We start from the raw sequence: 16816 nt of genomic DNA, 5'->3' as shown, positions 1-16816 counted from the left end.
ATCCCACCGAGATTCCACCCGTCTGCAGGAGGCCTTATAGGGGAGGAGTCAGGAGCATGCTTTTGGTCAGAGCATTCCTTTCGTATAGAGCAGGAGTTGCTTGGCAGATTGCTATTTAGGTTTGTAGGGAAAGAATCAATATAAGGTTGATTTCACACGACCAGTTTTGAATTGTGGATTTTGCTATCGCAGTCTGTGTGAAAGATCGGTGGGCATTGAAAGGCATGTATTTCCGAATTTTCCTTCACACTCACGAGTACAAATTGCGTATTCCGTGAGCAGATGAAAATTCGCAGCAACATGATTCAGCTAACACTACAGAAGATAGAGGATTCAAAAAGTTCTGGACAAGCTTGATCAGTGGGTGGAGACGAACAGAGTGGTATTTAACAAGGAGAAATAGCAGTCCTACATCTGGGCATGAAAATTAAAAAAACATACAAAATGGGAGGTATTGGGCTAAGCAGCAGCACATGTGAAAAAGACTTGGGTATACGAATTGATCACAGACTGAAGATGAGTCAACAATGTGATGCAGCAGCAAAAAGGCAAACGCCATTCTGAGATCTATTAAGAGAAGCATAGAGTCTAGATCACGTGAGGCAATTTTACCCCTCTACTCTTCCTTAGTCAGACCTCATCTGGAATACGGTGTTCAGTTCTGGGCACCCCAATTTAAAAAAGATATAGACAAACTAGAGCAAGTTCAGAGAAGAGTTACCAAGATGGTGAGCGGTCTGCAAATCATGTCCTATGAAAAACGGTTAAAGGATCTGGGAATCCTCAGCTTGCAAAAAAGGAGAGGAGACTTAACAGCTGTCTACAAATATCTGAAGGGCTGTCATACTGTAGAGGGATCAGCCCTATTCTCATTTGTACAAGGAAAAACTAGAAGCAATGGGATGAAACAAAGGGAGGAGACACATATTAGATATTAGAAAAAAAACCTTCTGACGGTGAGGGTGATCAATGAGTGGAACAGGTTACAACGGGAGGTGGTGAGTTCTCCTTCAATGGAAGTCTTCAAACAAAGGCTGGACAAATATCTGTCTGGGATGATTTAGTGATCCTGCACTGAGCAGGGGGTTGGACCCGATGACCCTGGAGGTCCCTTCCAACTCTACCATTCTATGGTTCTATGTATGACTGTACCTGCAGCTGATGGGACCTCCCACTGCACCTCTAAGATCAGAATGTGCAGAGGTTTAAATGAACAGAATACAAGTTAAGGTGCCTTCACATGGGCAAGAGTGATATTGGTCCGAGAAACCTGGACCGATATCATTCTTGTAAAATTGTGATATTCTCTTTGAGTGTGTTGCGATTTGCAGGAAAATTGCGTTGCTGAACATTTGACTTTCATACACGTAAAAAAGAAAAGTCACCTGTATTTTCAATAGGAAAAACTTAATTTCATGTGCGTATGAGTGCAATGTAAAACGAAAAAAGGTTTGGTACAGTGCTAGCCAGTAGAGCAAAGTGTGATTGTTCTCAGTGAGAGAAACCAAGTAATCTTGTAGATATGATACCTTTTAATGGATAACAAAAATGCATGACGTTGCAGCAAGCTTTCGGGGATATCTCGCCCCCTCTATTGCATTCAATAGCTTGACGAAGGGGGCAATATATCCCTGAAAGCTCACTGAGTGCACTGTGACTTATTTTTTTTTCTCACCTATTGCAAACAAATGGGTGAGATTTCTGCGTACTTGCAGAAAAATAGAAAATACTGAACAGCAGTCAAAGAACCAATCACAGCCGTCACGTTGTGAAGGTGGGATTTATGAATTGGCCAATCAATGCTGCGGCTCAGCCAATTCATAGATCCCGCCTCCACAATGCGGCGACTGTGATTGGTTCCGCGACCGCTGCTAAGCCAATCACAGCCAATGTATTGGTTCACAGAGTGCTGCATTGATTGGCTGAGCAGAGCTTGAGATCCAATCAGAGCGATCGCTTCCTAGGGGCAGGATTTATGAATCCCATAACCAGGAAGTGATCATCTGTGGGTGAATGAGGACTGCAGGATGCACGGCAAAGCTGCCGGAGGACCCAGATCGAGCATGCTAGGCAAGTAAAATAAGACTTAGTGCCTCTTTTGGGGCAAAAATTAATATAAGACAGGGTCTTCTTTTCTGGGAAACACGGTAGCTCAGAGTTGCACAACTCCAGTCTTCAAGGCACCCCAACAGGTCATGTTTTCAAGATTTCCTCATCACAGGTGATGTAATTATTGTCGGTGCCACAGGTGTTCTTACTATAGGGTATACTGAAAACATGACCTGTTGGGGGTCCCTGAGGACTGGAGTGTGCACCCCTGAGCTAGATGGTTGCAAGAACAGCCTTTTGATTAATCCACTAGGGGGAGACAAAGTCCATAGTAGCAATTGGGAGTTTGCAGTACAAAAAAAACAAAACACTTGACTGTAGACGGTCTATAAGGAGTCCCTGGTTCTAAGTGTCATACTGTTGATTACAATAATCTGTTCCTTATTTTTAAATGTGCATTGTGTACTAGATTGCTTCTAACCATCGGGACACGTACATTACGGGCTCATGCCCACAGCCGGGTCGGATTCCAGCTGCGAAATCTCACAGCAGAATCTCACAGCAGAATCGGACCCTGTGCCCCGGCGGTCACACCCACGCACCTGTCAGTTGTCTTCTCTATCTGTTGTGCGGGTGTGCCGCCGCACATGCGCAGTGTAGGGAGCCGCGCCGCGATGATGCTGATCCGCTGCGACTCGCAGCGGCACAGACTGCTTTCATTGATGGCAATTGAAGCCATTCGTGTGTGCCTCGTACTAGAATAGGACGTGCTGTGATTTTCCCGCTGCTGTAGGAAATAGCTGGCGCCTGTGATGTATGGAGGGAGATTGCGCCGCAGTCTCCCTTTATACATGTCCTGCCACTGCAGGATGTAAAAAGACGATAGGCCGGTCACTAAGGGGTTAAAGACAGACTGCTCAGTATATTACAGAGGATAAGTGCCCGAGTACTGCAATAATCAACGATAATCATCCTGTGTAAATGGGCTGCCGGAGTGCTAACGAGCTGCTGATGACATCACCAGCGCTTCCGTCAGGCAAACGAGTTCTGAGCCCGTGTAAAAGGACCATAAGACTACACTGGTGGTGCCAGTCAGCCTAATGGGAATGAGCAGGGTGCCATTGGGCCCTAGGATCGGTTTATTATCACAGGCTGCAGCACCAGTAGTCATTCTTGGGGAACCCCTGCAGTTACTCATAATATGAACCCTAAAGCGCACCAATCGTTTATAATCTTCTGACATGTTCTGGTGATTTGTGGGGGTCCGGGTGCTGATGACTAAGCTAATCAGTTGCTGGATCAAAGGGGCAAAACAGCTGAGCAGAGTGCTGTTCCCCTTCAGATATAAATGGGTTTGTTTCGGCTCTCCTTATCAAAAGTGAAGGGGCTCATGGAAAGGCTGTCATTCAGTTTTTAGTTTTATATTCCCAATTATTGGCCATTTATCAGCAGCCTTTGCTCTAAGTATGCCACAACCCTGCAGAGGACTGTGTCCGGGCATAAATGGTATGGGCATTGATCACTGCCCTTGTGTTCTGTGATCGATATTACTCTTGGCATAAATGGCAAGGGTCTTTGATGTCTTTGATCACCACCGTCCGAGTTGGCTTCAGCTGCGTATCACAACAGCTGTCCAGTTCTTGGTCACACAGATATAGTGGCACTGCCCACACAATGGCATGATGAGCATGCTTGGCATGTTGTAGCTACTACCGGTCACTCATGACATGCTTACTTGTCGTCATGCCTTGAATGGGTTAACTCAAGCTTTCATTTTCCCCCACACTAGTGATACTGCATCTCTGCTTCCTGGCGTTTTGAATAATTGCTTGCCAACTCTAATTAGTGCTTCTATTAAATCATTGATTTTGGCTTTTGCCTTCTAGATGGCCGGTCCGACCCACTTCTGGATGACGTAGGACAAGCTTTTAAGCTAATGGGGGTGAATCTCCATGAACTGGAAGACTATATTCATAATATTGAACCCGTCACCTTCCCAAATCAGATCCCGTCCTTTCCTGTTAGCAAGAATAATGTGCTGCAGTTTCCTCCTCCTGGAAGCAAAGATCTTGAAGACCGGAAGGAATACATACCAGACTACTTGCCACTTATTGTGTCTTCACAAGAAGGTATTTTTTTGCTTCCTTACTGTAACGTCTTACAATATTCCTATTGCTATATTACAGACCCGCACATTATACTGACGTACAACTGCTCTTAACATGATTGTTTAATGCGCCATAGATGTCATATGAGATCTGGGACCACCGCTGATTGAAAGGCCCCCATAGCTTGAACGGCTACGGCACTGCTCTGTGATTTGTCACTGGAAATACAAACAATCTTCTTAGAGTGCCCAGCCTTTTTTCTTCCTTTTTCTATCTAAATGTGCGGAATAGGCAATTCTAATCGTTTTTGCTATAGTTTTTATCAGCCTATTCTGTACATTTGTTGTTTAAAAAAAAAAAAAAAAACACCCTTGCTGTGTTGCTAGGTGAATAATTAGTCTCCACCTAGCTGTAGAACAGTAGAGGGCGCTGCTTCCAGATGTCTGCACCTGTTCTCTATAGAACACTACTGTACTGTTGTGTATAATCATGTATGAAGAGTCTCTATTAGACAGTCTCACTGCTCTTACAGTAAAGAACCCCCTTTTATGTTGGTGTAGAAACTTTCTTTCCTCTAAATGTAGAGGGTGCCCCTTGTTACAATCCTGGGTATAAATAGATAAGAGAGATCTCTGTATTGTGCCATGATATATTTATACATAGTTATTAGGCCCCCCGTCAGCTGTCTTTTTGTTTCTAAACTAAATAACCCCAATTCTGGGTATTGTAGTCCGCCCATTCCATGTATTACTTTAGTTGCCCGCCCTTGTACCTGCTCAAGCTCTGATATGTTCTCATTGAGTACCAGTGCCCAAAACCGCACAATATTCCATGTGTGGTCTAACCAGTGATTTGTAAAGAGGAAGAACCATGTTCTCATCATGCGCCCCTAGACCTCTTTTAATGCAAGGGCTCATGAGGAAAAGAGCTGGCATTAGAAGTGATCAGTTTCCATCCCCTGCCAGCTAATAGTGATTTTAGGGGTGAGATGGTTACAGGTGCCCTTTAACCCCTTGAGTGGCACGCCCGGAAAAGTTCCGTGACGAGCTCCACTGCTCATAGCAACATAGCCCGGAAGATTTCCGGGCTATGTATCACTATGGGCGCTGCAGAGCACAATGCCACAAGCTGTGACAGTGTGCTCTGCCTGCACAGTCCCACAGAGAACAAAGCAAGGGCTTTGAAAAAACAGCAGAAGATATTGCCGGCATGTCGGCAATGTCCTGCTTTGTTTACAGGTTGCCATAGAGACCATCGGCTTGTCAGAAGCAAGCCGATGGTCTCTGTGGCAGGGAAAGCTTGCTGCTTGGCTGTCAGAGGACAGCTAGGTACTAGCTCTTACAGCAGAGATCAGAGAAAACCTCCGATCTCTGCTGTGTTAACCCTTTACATGCTGCAGTCTATGTGACTGCAGCATGTAAAGGGCTGTCACTGCAGCATGTAAAGGGCTGTCACCATCGGACCCCTGGAATGTGATCAGGGGTCCTGATGGGTCCCTGTGGAAGTCCCCAAAAGGGACAAAAAAAAAATAAAAATTTTTTAAAAAATTAAAAAAAAAAAAGTTAAAAAATTATTAAAAAAATAAAAAAACACTTGTCTCCCTTTACTTTGTAAAAAATCAAAAATACAATCACACATGTGGTATCCATGTGCGTCGTAATGACCCAGAGAAGGAAGTTAATACATTATTTAACCCCTTAATGACATGGCCCCTTTTTTCTTTTTTCCCCATTTCTTTTTTTCCTCCCCCCTGTTTAAAAAATCACAACTTGTCCCGCAAAAAACAAGCCCTTATATGGCCATGTCAATGGAAAAATGAAAAAGTTATGGCTCTTGAGATGCAACTGCAAAACTAGTTGAAATTCAATGATTAGACCATTTTAAAAAACCTGCCCTGGTGGGCATGACAGGGTGGTAGGAAACCTGCCACTCAAGGGGTTAAAGCATACCTGAATTTTAAAAATCTTTCAAAAACAGCCCTTCATTGGCTGCTTTGCTGTTTTTTGCATTAAGTTTAAAAGCTCTATCAATTAGGTTTTCCATGTAGATTTGACTTTTTTTTTTTTTTTATTATTATTGCTGCCCAGCTTTTTGCTATCCAGTTGCACATGGGGAGGGATGGGTTGTCCTAAGCCTGCCAGTACTACACTGCCCAGAGCTTCCTATCCCACACTTCCCATGCTGCCTTGTATAGCCCTGCAAAGAATCATCTGAATGACTGCACTCTGTTACATATAGTAACTAGCAGTGTTCCCATGTTCATGTTACTATAACAGCTAAATATCTGATAATAGGCAGCGGATTGCAAAGCTGCTGGAAGGGAGACCCCTAGTGGCAGCCACTTTAAACTTGGTTTTCAGTGGTAAAACAACAAAAGAATGCAAGTACAGTAAAACCTCTACTAACGTTGGTAACCCATCTGAAAACAATCGGCTTTACTCAAGGTAATTATTTCCATAGGAATCAATGTAAATCCAATTAATGTATTCTGGACATTCCAAAAATCACACCAAACCACATTTAATGGAGAATAAATATGGTCTTTAATATCAAAAACAATAACAATAATGACAATAAAAGACCACTGTAGAGAATAAATGAACATTTAACATGTTATTGAACATGTTACTGTGTGTTATCTGTGGTGTTACAGAGGACTGCAGGTCACATCTGTTGTACTACAGTACATCGTCTGTCCTCAGTGTGATCACTGTGTTCTCTGTGCTGTTACATAGGACTGCAGGTCACATCTGCTGTACTACGGTACATCATCTGTCCTCCGTGTTATCACTGTGTTCTCTGTGCTGTTACATAGGAATGCATAGGTCCTACGTTTTTAAAGAAAATTTGAATCTGCATTGTCCAACTCTAAGACCAATAAGATTTTTATTTTTCCAGAAACTGAGCTATAGGAGGTCTTGTCTTTTGCAGGGAGAGTTGCAGTTTCTGTTAGTACCATTTTGAGGTACATAAGACTTTTGGATTGCTTTTTATTATGATTTTTTGGGGAGGTGAACAAAAGAAAAATGGCAATTCTGTCATTACCTTTTAAAATGATTTTTTTGCCGTTCACCATGCGAGCTAAATAACTATTTTCATTGTCTGGGTCATTACGAACACAGTAATACCTGTTTTGTGTTTGTTTTTTTTTTCTTCTGGTATGTTATACATTATACATTTATTATGCAGGAAAAAATAGGCTTTAAAAGAAAAAATTGGTTGTTTTTTTTTTCTTTTAAATGAAACTTTAGTGACTGTTTTTAGCACAATTTTGGGGGGTTTTGAACTGGACTTGAAGATTTGGATCTTACTAAGCTTATGACAGCAGACTCTTTGACCCTGAAATGGGGTCTAATAGGCTGAGTTACATGGCAGACATGGAGACCTTTATCAGACTTCTAGCTGCCATGGGAGTCCATTAGTACCCTACAATTAGAACCCTGATCCCCACTCTTAACCCCTTACATTCCGCAAGCCATGTACATTAAAGGGTTGACAGAGGGAGCACACGCTCCGTGCCGTCATCAGCCCTCCATGGAGGGCCAATGGGTTGCCATTGTAACTATATGTCATACACCAATGTATAGGCCTACCATGGCCTGTGATCTTTTATGCAAATGATAATGCATTGCAGTACAGAAGTGCTGCAATGCATTATCATGCTGATCTGAGCTTTTATAGTTCAAGGCCTCTGCAGGGACATAAAAAGTGTTTAAAAACATAAAAGTAATGTAAAAAACTGAGCCAAGATGCTTATTTTGTTCATTATGTACCCCCAAAATGGTACCAATAAAAACTACGACTAGTCACTCACAGAACTCCGTCCATGGAAAAATATAAGTTAATGGACTTGGAATGCAACGATAATTTTATAATACACTATATATATTTTATAATACACTATATATATTTTATAATACACTATATATATTTTATAATACACTATATATATTTTATAATACACTATATATACATGTATTTTATAATACACTATATGTACCCATAAAAATGGTACCAATAAAAGCAACAGTTTGCCATGCAAAAAACAAGCCCCCAAATAGCTATGTTGACTAAAAAAATTCAAAACTAATGGCTTTTTAATATCTTCTGTACATGGGTATTACTTCCTTGTATATCATGCTGTGATCACAATCTCCTCTCCTATTCACAGTTGGATTGTGTCTCTGCACTGTGCAGTATAGTGTCTTTTTCTTCACATTATAAACGTAATCTGATTGTTCTGTTTTCTGTCACATTTCTTTTGTACCGTAGTAGTAGTATTGTATTATCTACATAGAATTTCCACAGGAGCGCCCTCTAGTGTTACTACAACCACATGACTCAATTTTTCTTATGTAAGCTTTGTGTTTGGCAACTTATTCTTGGATAATTTATTTGTTCTTTTTGTCTTTTGTATTTATTTTGAATTTGGCCTTTTTTCTGGCTAATTTTTCACACCTCATTTCACTGTATTAATATTAATGACTACTTAAAGGGACCTGTTTGTTTTCGTATGTATATGTGTTGTTGTAGCTGCACCCCTGCCGCCCCCCCCCCCCCCCAGTCACATGATTGCCGGCGATCATATGAAGCTCAATAAAAAGTAAATAAGTTAAAGATTCAGCTGAAAGTACTCATCCCCATCCTCCGCAATGTCCCGTGGCTGTTGTGGCCTCCTGCTCTCAACGGCGGCTTTTGTGCGTGCGCGCCAGACATCATACGTCGGGCGCGTAATCAGAAGGACGCGTGGCCGGGAAAATATAAAATCTCTCTGGCTCCCATGTGTAGCTGAGAGCAGAGAGATATCACCAGGAGCCGCTGTATGCGGTGCCTGGTCACATGATCACTGCTATCCAATGAATAACAGCGATCATGTAAAGTTAAAAAAAAAAGTTTGTTTCATCTCTCCTCATGGATTATATCTGAGGGTAGATGCAATTATGTACCTAAGGCCCCTAGATTTCCCTGCAGACCTCACCACGGCTTGTGTGCACACTCCTGACGCCAAAATGGTGAACGCATGTCCAAAAGCCGAGGAATGCCAGGATAATTTTTAAATCTCCCTGCTCCTGGCTACCAAACATAGCCAAGAGTCTGAGGATTCCACAGGGGGCCGCAGTATGCGGTCCCTGATCATATGATCACTGTTTTCCAATAGCAAACGGTGATCGCGTAAAAGTAAAAAAAAAAATCTAAACCGTGAGGGGAGGTGAAATTGCTTACCTTAGGCCTCCAGTGATGTCCCCCCAACAGGATCTTTATCTGCCGACCTTGCCCCAACTTCGGCGCATGCACCCATCTGCAAAATGGCAGACACAAGCGCAGAAGATGGGGAGGGCCCGGGAAATTTAAAGTCTCCTTGCTCCTGGCTACTAAAGGTAGCCAAGAGCCTGGAGCAGTGACCGTGGGCTGCAGTGAGCGGTCCCCGGTCATGTGATCGCCGTTATCCGATGGATAATGGCGATTACATAAAAGTTAAAACACAGTTGAAGTTTAATGCTCCTTTCGGTTTGAGCCCTGTTGTGCATCAAGACATAATATTAGAGCCACAGTGGGTATGTTTCTGAACATGGAACAAACGGGGATCCATTTTGGGGTGCAAGTCTTCATGTGTATGCTGTACAAAAAAAAATGTTTTTAAAATGACACATTTGCCAAAAAAATGAAAATCGTGTTTTTTTTCCTTCTGCTTTGCTTATATTCAAAAACTGTGGCATCAAGATACGCAGTGCACCCTTAGATGAATTCATTAAGGGATCTAATTTTTAAAATGGGGTCATTTGTGGGGGTTCTCTATCGTTTTGGCCGCTTAAGGGCTCTACAAGTGGGTAATGGGGCCTAAATCACCTTCAAGCAAAATGACTGTTCTGAAAGCCACCGGCTGCTTCTTTCAGTTTGGGGCCTGTTGTTTATAGAGACATAAGATTAGGGCCACAATGGGTATGTCTCTGAGCACAGGACAAATGGGGGTAGCCATTTTGGGTGCAAATCCTCATTTTCGGGTGCACTGCAGAAAAAAAGTGCCCCTTTGTAAATGACATATTTGCAAAAATATGAAGTTTTATTTTTTTCTCCTCTAAATTGCATTAATTCCTGAAAAGAAACTCTGGGGTCAAAAGACTCCTGACCCCCCTCAGTGAACATATTAAGATGTGTATTTTTTACAATGGGGCCATTTGTGGGGTATCTATCATTCTGACACCTATCAGCCTTTGTAATCTTGGCCTCGTGTAGGAAAACAAAATGTTCCTCAAAATGTTAATCAATGTTAAATTTGCACATCTTCTAAATTGTTAAAAAAAAAACTGAAGTTTTTCAAATGTGCATCCAGAATAAGGTAAACAGATGGAAATATATATCTTAGCAAAAATTTGTACAGCATGTTTGCACATATTTGAGGTTTTGCAGTTGGAATTTGAAATAAATTACAATTCCCCCCCCCCCCCCCCAGTTTTGGCACTTTTAATAAATATACACAAATTCTATTGCCCTATTTTTACCACCTAAATGAAGTACAACATGTGGCAAAAAAACAATATCAGAATTACTGGGACATGCAAAACTTTTACGGTGTTATTCTATGTTAAAGTACACACGTCAGATTTCAAAAATTTGGCCTGGTCATTAAGGCGCAAACAGGCTTGGTCACTAAGGGGTTAAGATTCCCGAACACAAATGACCAGGTTTGTGGCTTGTTGCAGGAAACCTTTAGGCTGGGCTCTCACAGGGCGGTTTTGCCGCAGCAGATCCGCCCGCGGCCGCTAATCTCGGGATTAGTCAGCCATGTGGACGAGATTTCTCAGAAACCACGTCCACACGGGACGGCTAATCTGCAGTAAATCCGGTTGAAACCGCGGCTGTGGCAGCCGCGGTTTCAAAGGAAGCAGCATGTCTGTTTACTTTCGTTTTTGTGTTTATTTACGTCGCGGCCACGCTTTCCTCTGTGGGAGCGCCGGCCGCAACGGAAAAGCATGCGGCCGGGCCGCTTCAAAGCCGCCGCGGCGGTTCTCCCGGCGGAACTCTCGCGGTTTTTGCTGCGGCCAAACCGTGAGATTTCCGACGGGAATCCGCCCTGTGTGAACCCTGCCTTATTGTAGAGTACATTGGTCTGCGGCTGGCATCAGTAAACTGCTCACACAGCTAGGGCAAGTATCAAATGAAACTATGGGAAGACTTTTGTTCTAGAGCGGAATAGTTTTTTCTTTGTGAAGATTCCAAGTGGTCTCTTCCCCTGCCGCCTCTGCACCAGTGGGTGTTCTTGTCAGGAGGGGTTTCTCTTTCCAACCTAATTAGGATCCTGCTACAAGTTGCTGTTTTTCTGACATGAAGTGGCCATTTGTTTGAGTATATGCAGAGTTCTACACAAACAGATCCTTTTCAAACTACTTTTTTTTACTTGCAGCGCTCCTAATGCTTTTCTTCTGACTTCATTGCCAATTGCTCCTGACAGAAGCACTTGGGAATAGTCCCTGAATATAATGGCTTCTGACCAGTGCACACCATGCTGCTAAACTCAGGAAGGGAGAGAAATTCACATCTCATTTCCTGAAGATTCCTCGATGTGCGAGTAGCTGCTATGGGAAGTGTGGTTAGACCTGCTAGGTCAGTGCATCACTCCTTTCCAGCAGACCACTAAGGCTCATGGATCAAAGCCCTAGACTCCTTCCTTTTCATGTTTCCAATTGAAAATGAAAGTTTTTGTTTTCTGGTCTTTTAATGTTTTAATGACATTTGTCTCTGTTCTGTATTCGGAGCAGGGAAATGGAATTAAAGGTTTGGCGTTTTCCTCATTGATTTCAGTAGCTTTAAAAAGGAAAATAAAGCTTCTAGTTCCCTTCCGCTATGTTAGGTCTCCTATTTTGTATTTTTAGATTCCAAACATATTTATTGTGTTTTAAATTAAGAAATGGCAACACCCTGCTTCAGTGACCCCATGCAAGGGCATATAGGCACTTTAGGGAAGTACAAAGTACCCTAGGTTAGTATAACAAACAGAACACGAGTATAAACAAAGAATGCTAGAAACAACCTAACATATTGTACGAGGTAGAGGTTAATGGTCTGTAAGTGTAAGGCCTCATGTCCACGGACGCACATGGTTTCCCTGTGCAGAATCTCGCAACGGATTCCACCCGGTCCGCAGACATTAGGCCAAAAAATACAGTATACTCACCTGTCCAAGTGCTGCGGGGCTCTCCTCTGTGCAGTTCGGATCTTCTTTCTTCTGCACAGCGGATGCGCTCGGGACGGGGGAAAATGACATCCACAGGTATTTAATTACCTGCAGATGCCCAATGATTTCCTATGAGCGCGGATCGCACGCACGGGAGACCCGCTCGGATTTGCAAAAGCAATTTGTGCCATGGACGTGAGGCCTAAGGCCTCACGTCCACGACACTCAGACTTTTCATGTGGATTTCTGCAGCGGATGCACTGCGAGTAATCATTAAATTGTGCTTTTGTTTTTGTTTTTAAATGGCTTGCAGGAGATCGTAGAGTGCGGTTTTTTTTTTGTTTTTTTTTTTTGTTTTCTTTTTTTTTCTTTTTTTCCGGATGTACACACACACACCTACCTCCTTGGATTTAACCTCTTAGTGACAGAGCTTTTTTGCTTTTTTTCCATTTTCGTTTTTTCCTCTTCCCTTTTAAAAAATCGTAGCTCCTTTTATTTACATTGCTGTATGAGGGCCTGTTTTTTGGACGAGTTGTATTTTTCAATGGTACTATTTATTGTACCATATAATGTACTGAAAAACTTTTAAAAATTCTAAGTGGAGAGAAATGGAAAAAAAAAGACATTCCACCATCTTATGGTTCGTCCTGTTTCTACGGCGTACAAACTGCAACAACGGTGACATGATAACTTTATGCTATGGGTCAGTACGATTACTACGATACCAAACTTATAGTGTATTTTTTTTTTCTGTACTACTTGTATTTTTTTAAAAGATATTTAATTTTTAAAAATTATTTTCTGTGTCCATTTTCTGCACACAGTAACTTTTTTTTTAATTTTTCTGTCGACCGTTATGTGAGGGCTCATTTTGTGCGGTACGTCCTGTCGTTTCTGTTGGTACCATTTTCGCATACAATTGACTTTTTGATCGCTTTTTATTACATTTTTTCTCAGATAGGGTGACCAAAAAGTGCATTTCGGGCGTTCTTTGTTTTTTGTTTTGGACCACGTTCACCGTGCGGGGTAAATAATACATTACTTTTGATAGATCGGACTTTTACGGACGCAGCAATACCAAGCACGTATTTTTGGTTTATTTAGATTTTTTTTTTATTGCAAATATGGCAAAAGGGGGGTTTATTAAACTTGTATTACTTTTTTAAAATTTTTATAATTACTAAAACTTTATTGATCTTATTTCTACACTTTCTTTTAGTCCTCCTAGAGGACTACAACCAGCGATGCTTTGATTGCTCCTGCAGTATGACGTAATGCATTACGTCATACTGCTTTTTGACAGGCAGTCTATCAAGCCACCCCACAGGGATGGCTTGATAGGCAGTCTGCTAAGGCAGCCCTGAGGCCTTTCAGAAGGCCCCCGGCTGCCATGACACCTGCATGACTCCCTCCGATCTCACCGTGGGGGGGGGGGGGGGGGCGGCGAACGGGACCCCTGAACATCGTTTAGGGGATTTAAATGCCACTGTCGGAATTGACAGCGGCATTTAAAGGGTTAATAGCCGAGATCCGCTGATTGCGGCTATTGTCTGCAGGTGTCAGGTATAATAAACAGCTGACACCCGTGCTGTATGGAGAGAGAGATAGCGGCGCTATCTCCCTCCATACACGTCCTGCAACAGCAAGATGTAAAAACACTATAGGGCCATCACTAAGGGGTTAACCTTCAAATCCGCAGTGAATCCCCAAATGTACTTACTTTCTAATCCCCCGGGATAAACAGCCACGGGCGGAATGTCCCTGCAGAAAGTCTGCATGGAAATTCTGCAGCAATTATGCCCTGTGTCAGCAGAGCCTAAAGCCCGGTTTAGACGCGATTTTTTTTTTTTTTTTTTGAGTGATAACCATTGTGTGCTTTTTTTTACAACACAAGGTGATCGCTCAAAGGTTGAGCAATCACCTTGCGTTCTGAGTGGAAAATGCAGAAAACAGGCGGGGCCACTTTTCTACTGCATCCAGGTGTTCCCTGCTGGGAGCACCCTGCGGGGGATGAAGAACACAGCTAGCCAGCTGTGTTCTTCACACCCTGCCTGTCTTCAGGGAGCAGGATACAATAGTATCAACTGTATCCCGCTGTGAATCCCTAAATAGGGTTAATGTTGGTCAGCAATCAGCGACGGCTTAATGAAAACTGCACGATGTCAGTGCCGTTAAACACAACGATTATTGCTCAAAAGATGGCTCAGTGATTTTGATTTTTACCTTTTGTTTTGTTTTTTGTTTTTTTTTTTTAGCCAAAATCGTTGTGTCTAAAAGGGCCTTCGGGGTGCAGGTCCCGCTCGTCTCTCGTATCATTGTTCCCAAGGAATTTTTGAAACCCACTCTTTTTAGAGTTTTTTTCTGCAGCGTGTGGATAGGACTTCTTGAAATCTCATTTTTTAGGTTGTTTTCCACATGTAAATCTATGTCAGAGGATATCCAGCGTATACACCATGTGGGACCACAGAAAGCTCCACTCATAGGATCATCAGTTTCTTTGATTGAAGTAAAGCATGTCTGTACGACATGATCTAATTACAGAGCAGTTTCTTGCAGATCGTGCCGGTTTGTTTCTCCAACTGCGGTACAAATTCCTTGAGGCTCCAGGTCTCTAATAAAGTAACAACTGCAGTGAACTAAACTTTTGTGCTTGCAAAGGGCTTTTTATCACTAGTGTTCTACTCTCATAAGAGTCATTACACCAAATGGAGAAATCCAAACTCTTAATATATACGGTATGTTAGACTGAAAGAGGGCAATGTCCATCTAGTTCAGCCTGTTTCCACCCCCCCTTGTTGATCCAGAGGAAGGGAAATGAGTCAAATGCCAATTTACCTCATTTTGGAGGGAAAATTCCTTCTTGACTCCATGATGGCAGTCAGAATAATCCCTGGATCAATGTCTAAAAGTTCCTACCTGACTCCAAGACCCGGATCAACAACCCGCTGGTCACCTAATGTCTATATCCTGTATTATCATAGCGCTCTAGAAAGACATCTAGTCCCCTCTTAAACTCCTCTATGGATTTTCTACAGTCTCACTGCTCTTACAGTAAAGAACCCTTTTCTGTGTTGGCGATGAAACCTGCTTTCTTCTAGACGTAGCGGATGTCCTCTCGTTACTGTCGCAGTCCTGGATATAAACAGATCATGGGAGAGATCCTTGTATTGTCCCCTAATGTATTTATACATAGTTATTTGGTCGACCCTTAACCGTCTCTTTTCTAGGGTAAATAATCCCAATTTGGATAGCCTCTCTGGGTATTCCAGTCCCTTCATTCCGTTTATTAGTTTAGTTGCCCTTCTTTGAACCCCCTCCAGCACTGTGACATCTTTCCTGAGCACCGGTGACCAGAACTGTGCGCAGTATTCCATATGGGGCCTGACAAGTGCTTTATATAGTGGGAGGATAATGTTCTCGTCTCGTGCCACCACTGGCCTCCGCTCCGGTCTCTGTTTTGCCCCAGCAGTAATGTGGGGAGTCTACCCACATGACCGCTGCAGCCAGTAGGAGGCCAGCAGGGACATCATAAGTAACATCCTGTAAATTTGCTTTAGGGCTTTTACGTTGTTGAGTCACATGACTGGTTATGGGGACATCAGTCTGGATGTCACCTGTCAGATGCCACAGCGCCAGACTGCCAAAAACGGTCTGACGCTGTGGTGAGTATTTATTTTTTTTCTTTAACTTTTTTAAGCATGGGGAGCCCAAAACTATATAAAATAAGTACTCAGAAAACCCTTTTAAGAAACGCTGGAAAACGTCTGGCGATAATTAGAATTCAGTGTTTTTACTTTGGCGTGCATGGCTGGGTGAAAGCTGCTGATGCCTCCCATTATTTACTGAAGTGAATTAAGGGAAACCACGAATAGACATTTTTATGTCTACTGTACTTGATCCTTTGTTCCCAACCTGCGCAGACATTGGGCTGTATTTTCAGGAGCGAATGCGATATAGATTTGAGAAAATTAGGCGTAAATTACGCTTGTAAGGCCGGATTCGTACAACTGTATTTGCACGCCCAATAAGCCACAAATGGGACCAATTGATTTTAATGGGGTCGTGCACAAGAGTGTATTTTGCGTGCACAATTTGGTCACACAAAAGAAATTTACGCAGCATGTTCTATTTTCCTGCACATGTGCGCAGGGAAGGAACCTTTAGAAGTCCTTAAACTAATTAACCGTATCAATGGCTGAGAGCAGCTTTGTTTGTTGTTTGAATACACAAAGTACAGTAAAAAAATGCAGTTGTGAGTGCAAATACATGCAATGCACAAAAAATATGGCGCAAATGTGTGGGCAAATACGCCTACATTGGTGTGAATCCAGCCTAAAACAGATTTATTTTTTTTTTCTCTTAAATTGCAATGCATTTTGGGCAATAAAAACGTATAGCTATCTATACATGCAGTGTTTACACGCGGTGTGGGGGAAAAAATCGCATGTGATTCCAATAGTTAAAATGGACTGAAACACGTCGTACT

At 42.5% G+C, this 16816-nt stretch overlaps 1 protein-coding gene across 3 annotated transcripts in view; it reads left to right on the top strand.

The window, feature by feature from the left end:
• The window catches only part of TAF3 (TATA-box binding protein associated factor 3), a 103867-nt gene that overhangs the window by 11773 nt on the left and 75278 nt on the right, over nucleotides 1–16816 (top strand). For all 3 annotated transcript variants that reach the window (XM_066592091.1, XM_066592090.1, XM_066592089.1), the window contains exon 2: nucleotides 3936–4178. In XM_066592091.1, the coding sequence (XP_066448188.1) occupies nucleotides 3936–4178 (243 nt within the window). The remainder of the gene's footprint in view (nucleotides 1–3935; nucleotides 4179–16816) is intronic.

This window comes from Eleutherodactylus coqui, chromosome 2 (genome assembly GCF_035609145.1).
Source record: "Eleutherodactylus coqui strain aEleCoq1 chromosome 2, aEleCoq1.hap1, whole genome shotgun sequence".
In the NCBI taxonomy this organism is placed as follows: Eukaryota; Metazoa; Chordata; class Amphibia; order Anura; family Eleutherodactylidae; genus Eleutherodactylus; species Eleutherodactylus coqui.
The sequence above is the reverse complement of the archived record's forward strand: the minus strand, read 5'-3'. Positions and strand labels throughout refer to the sequence as shown.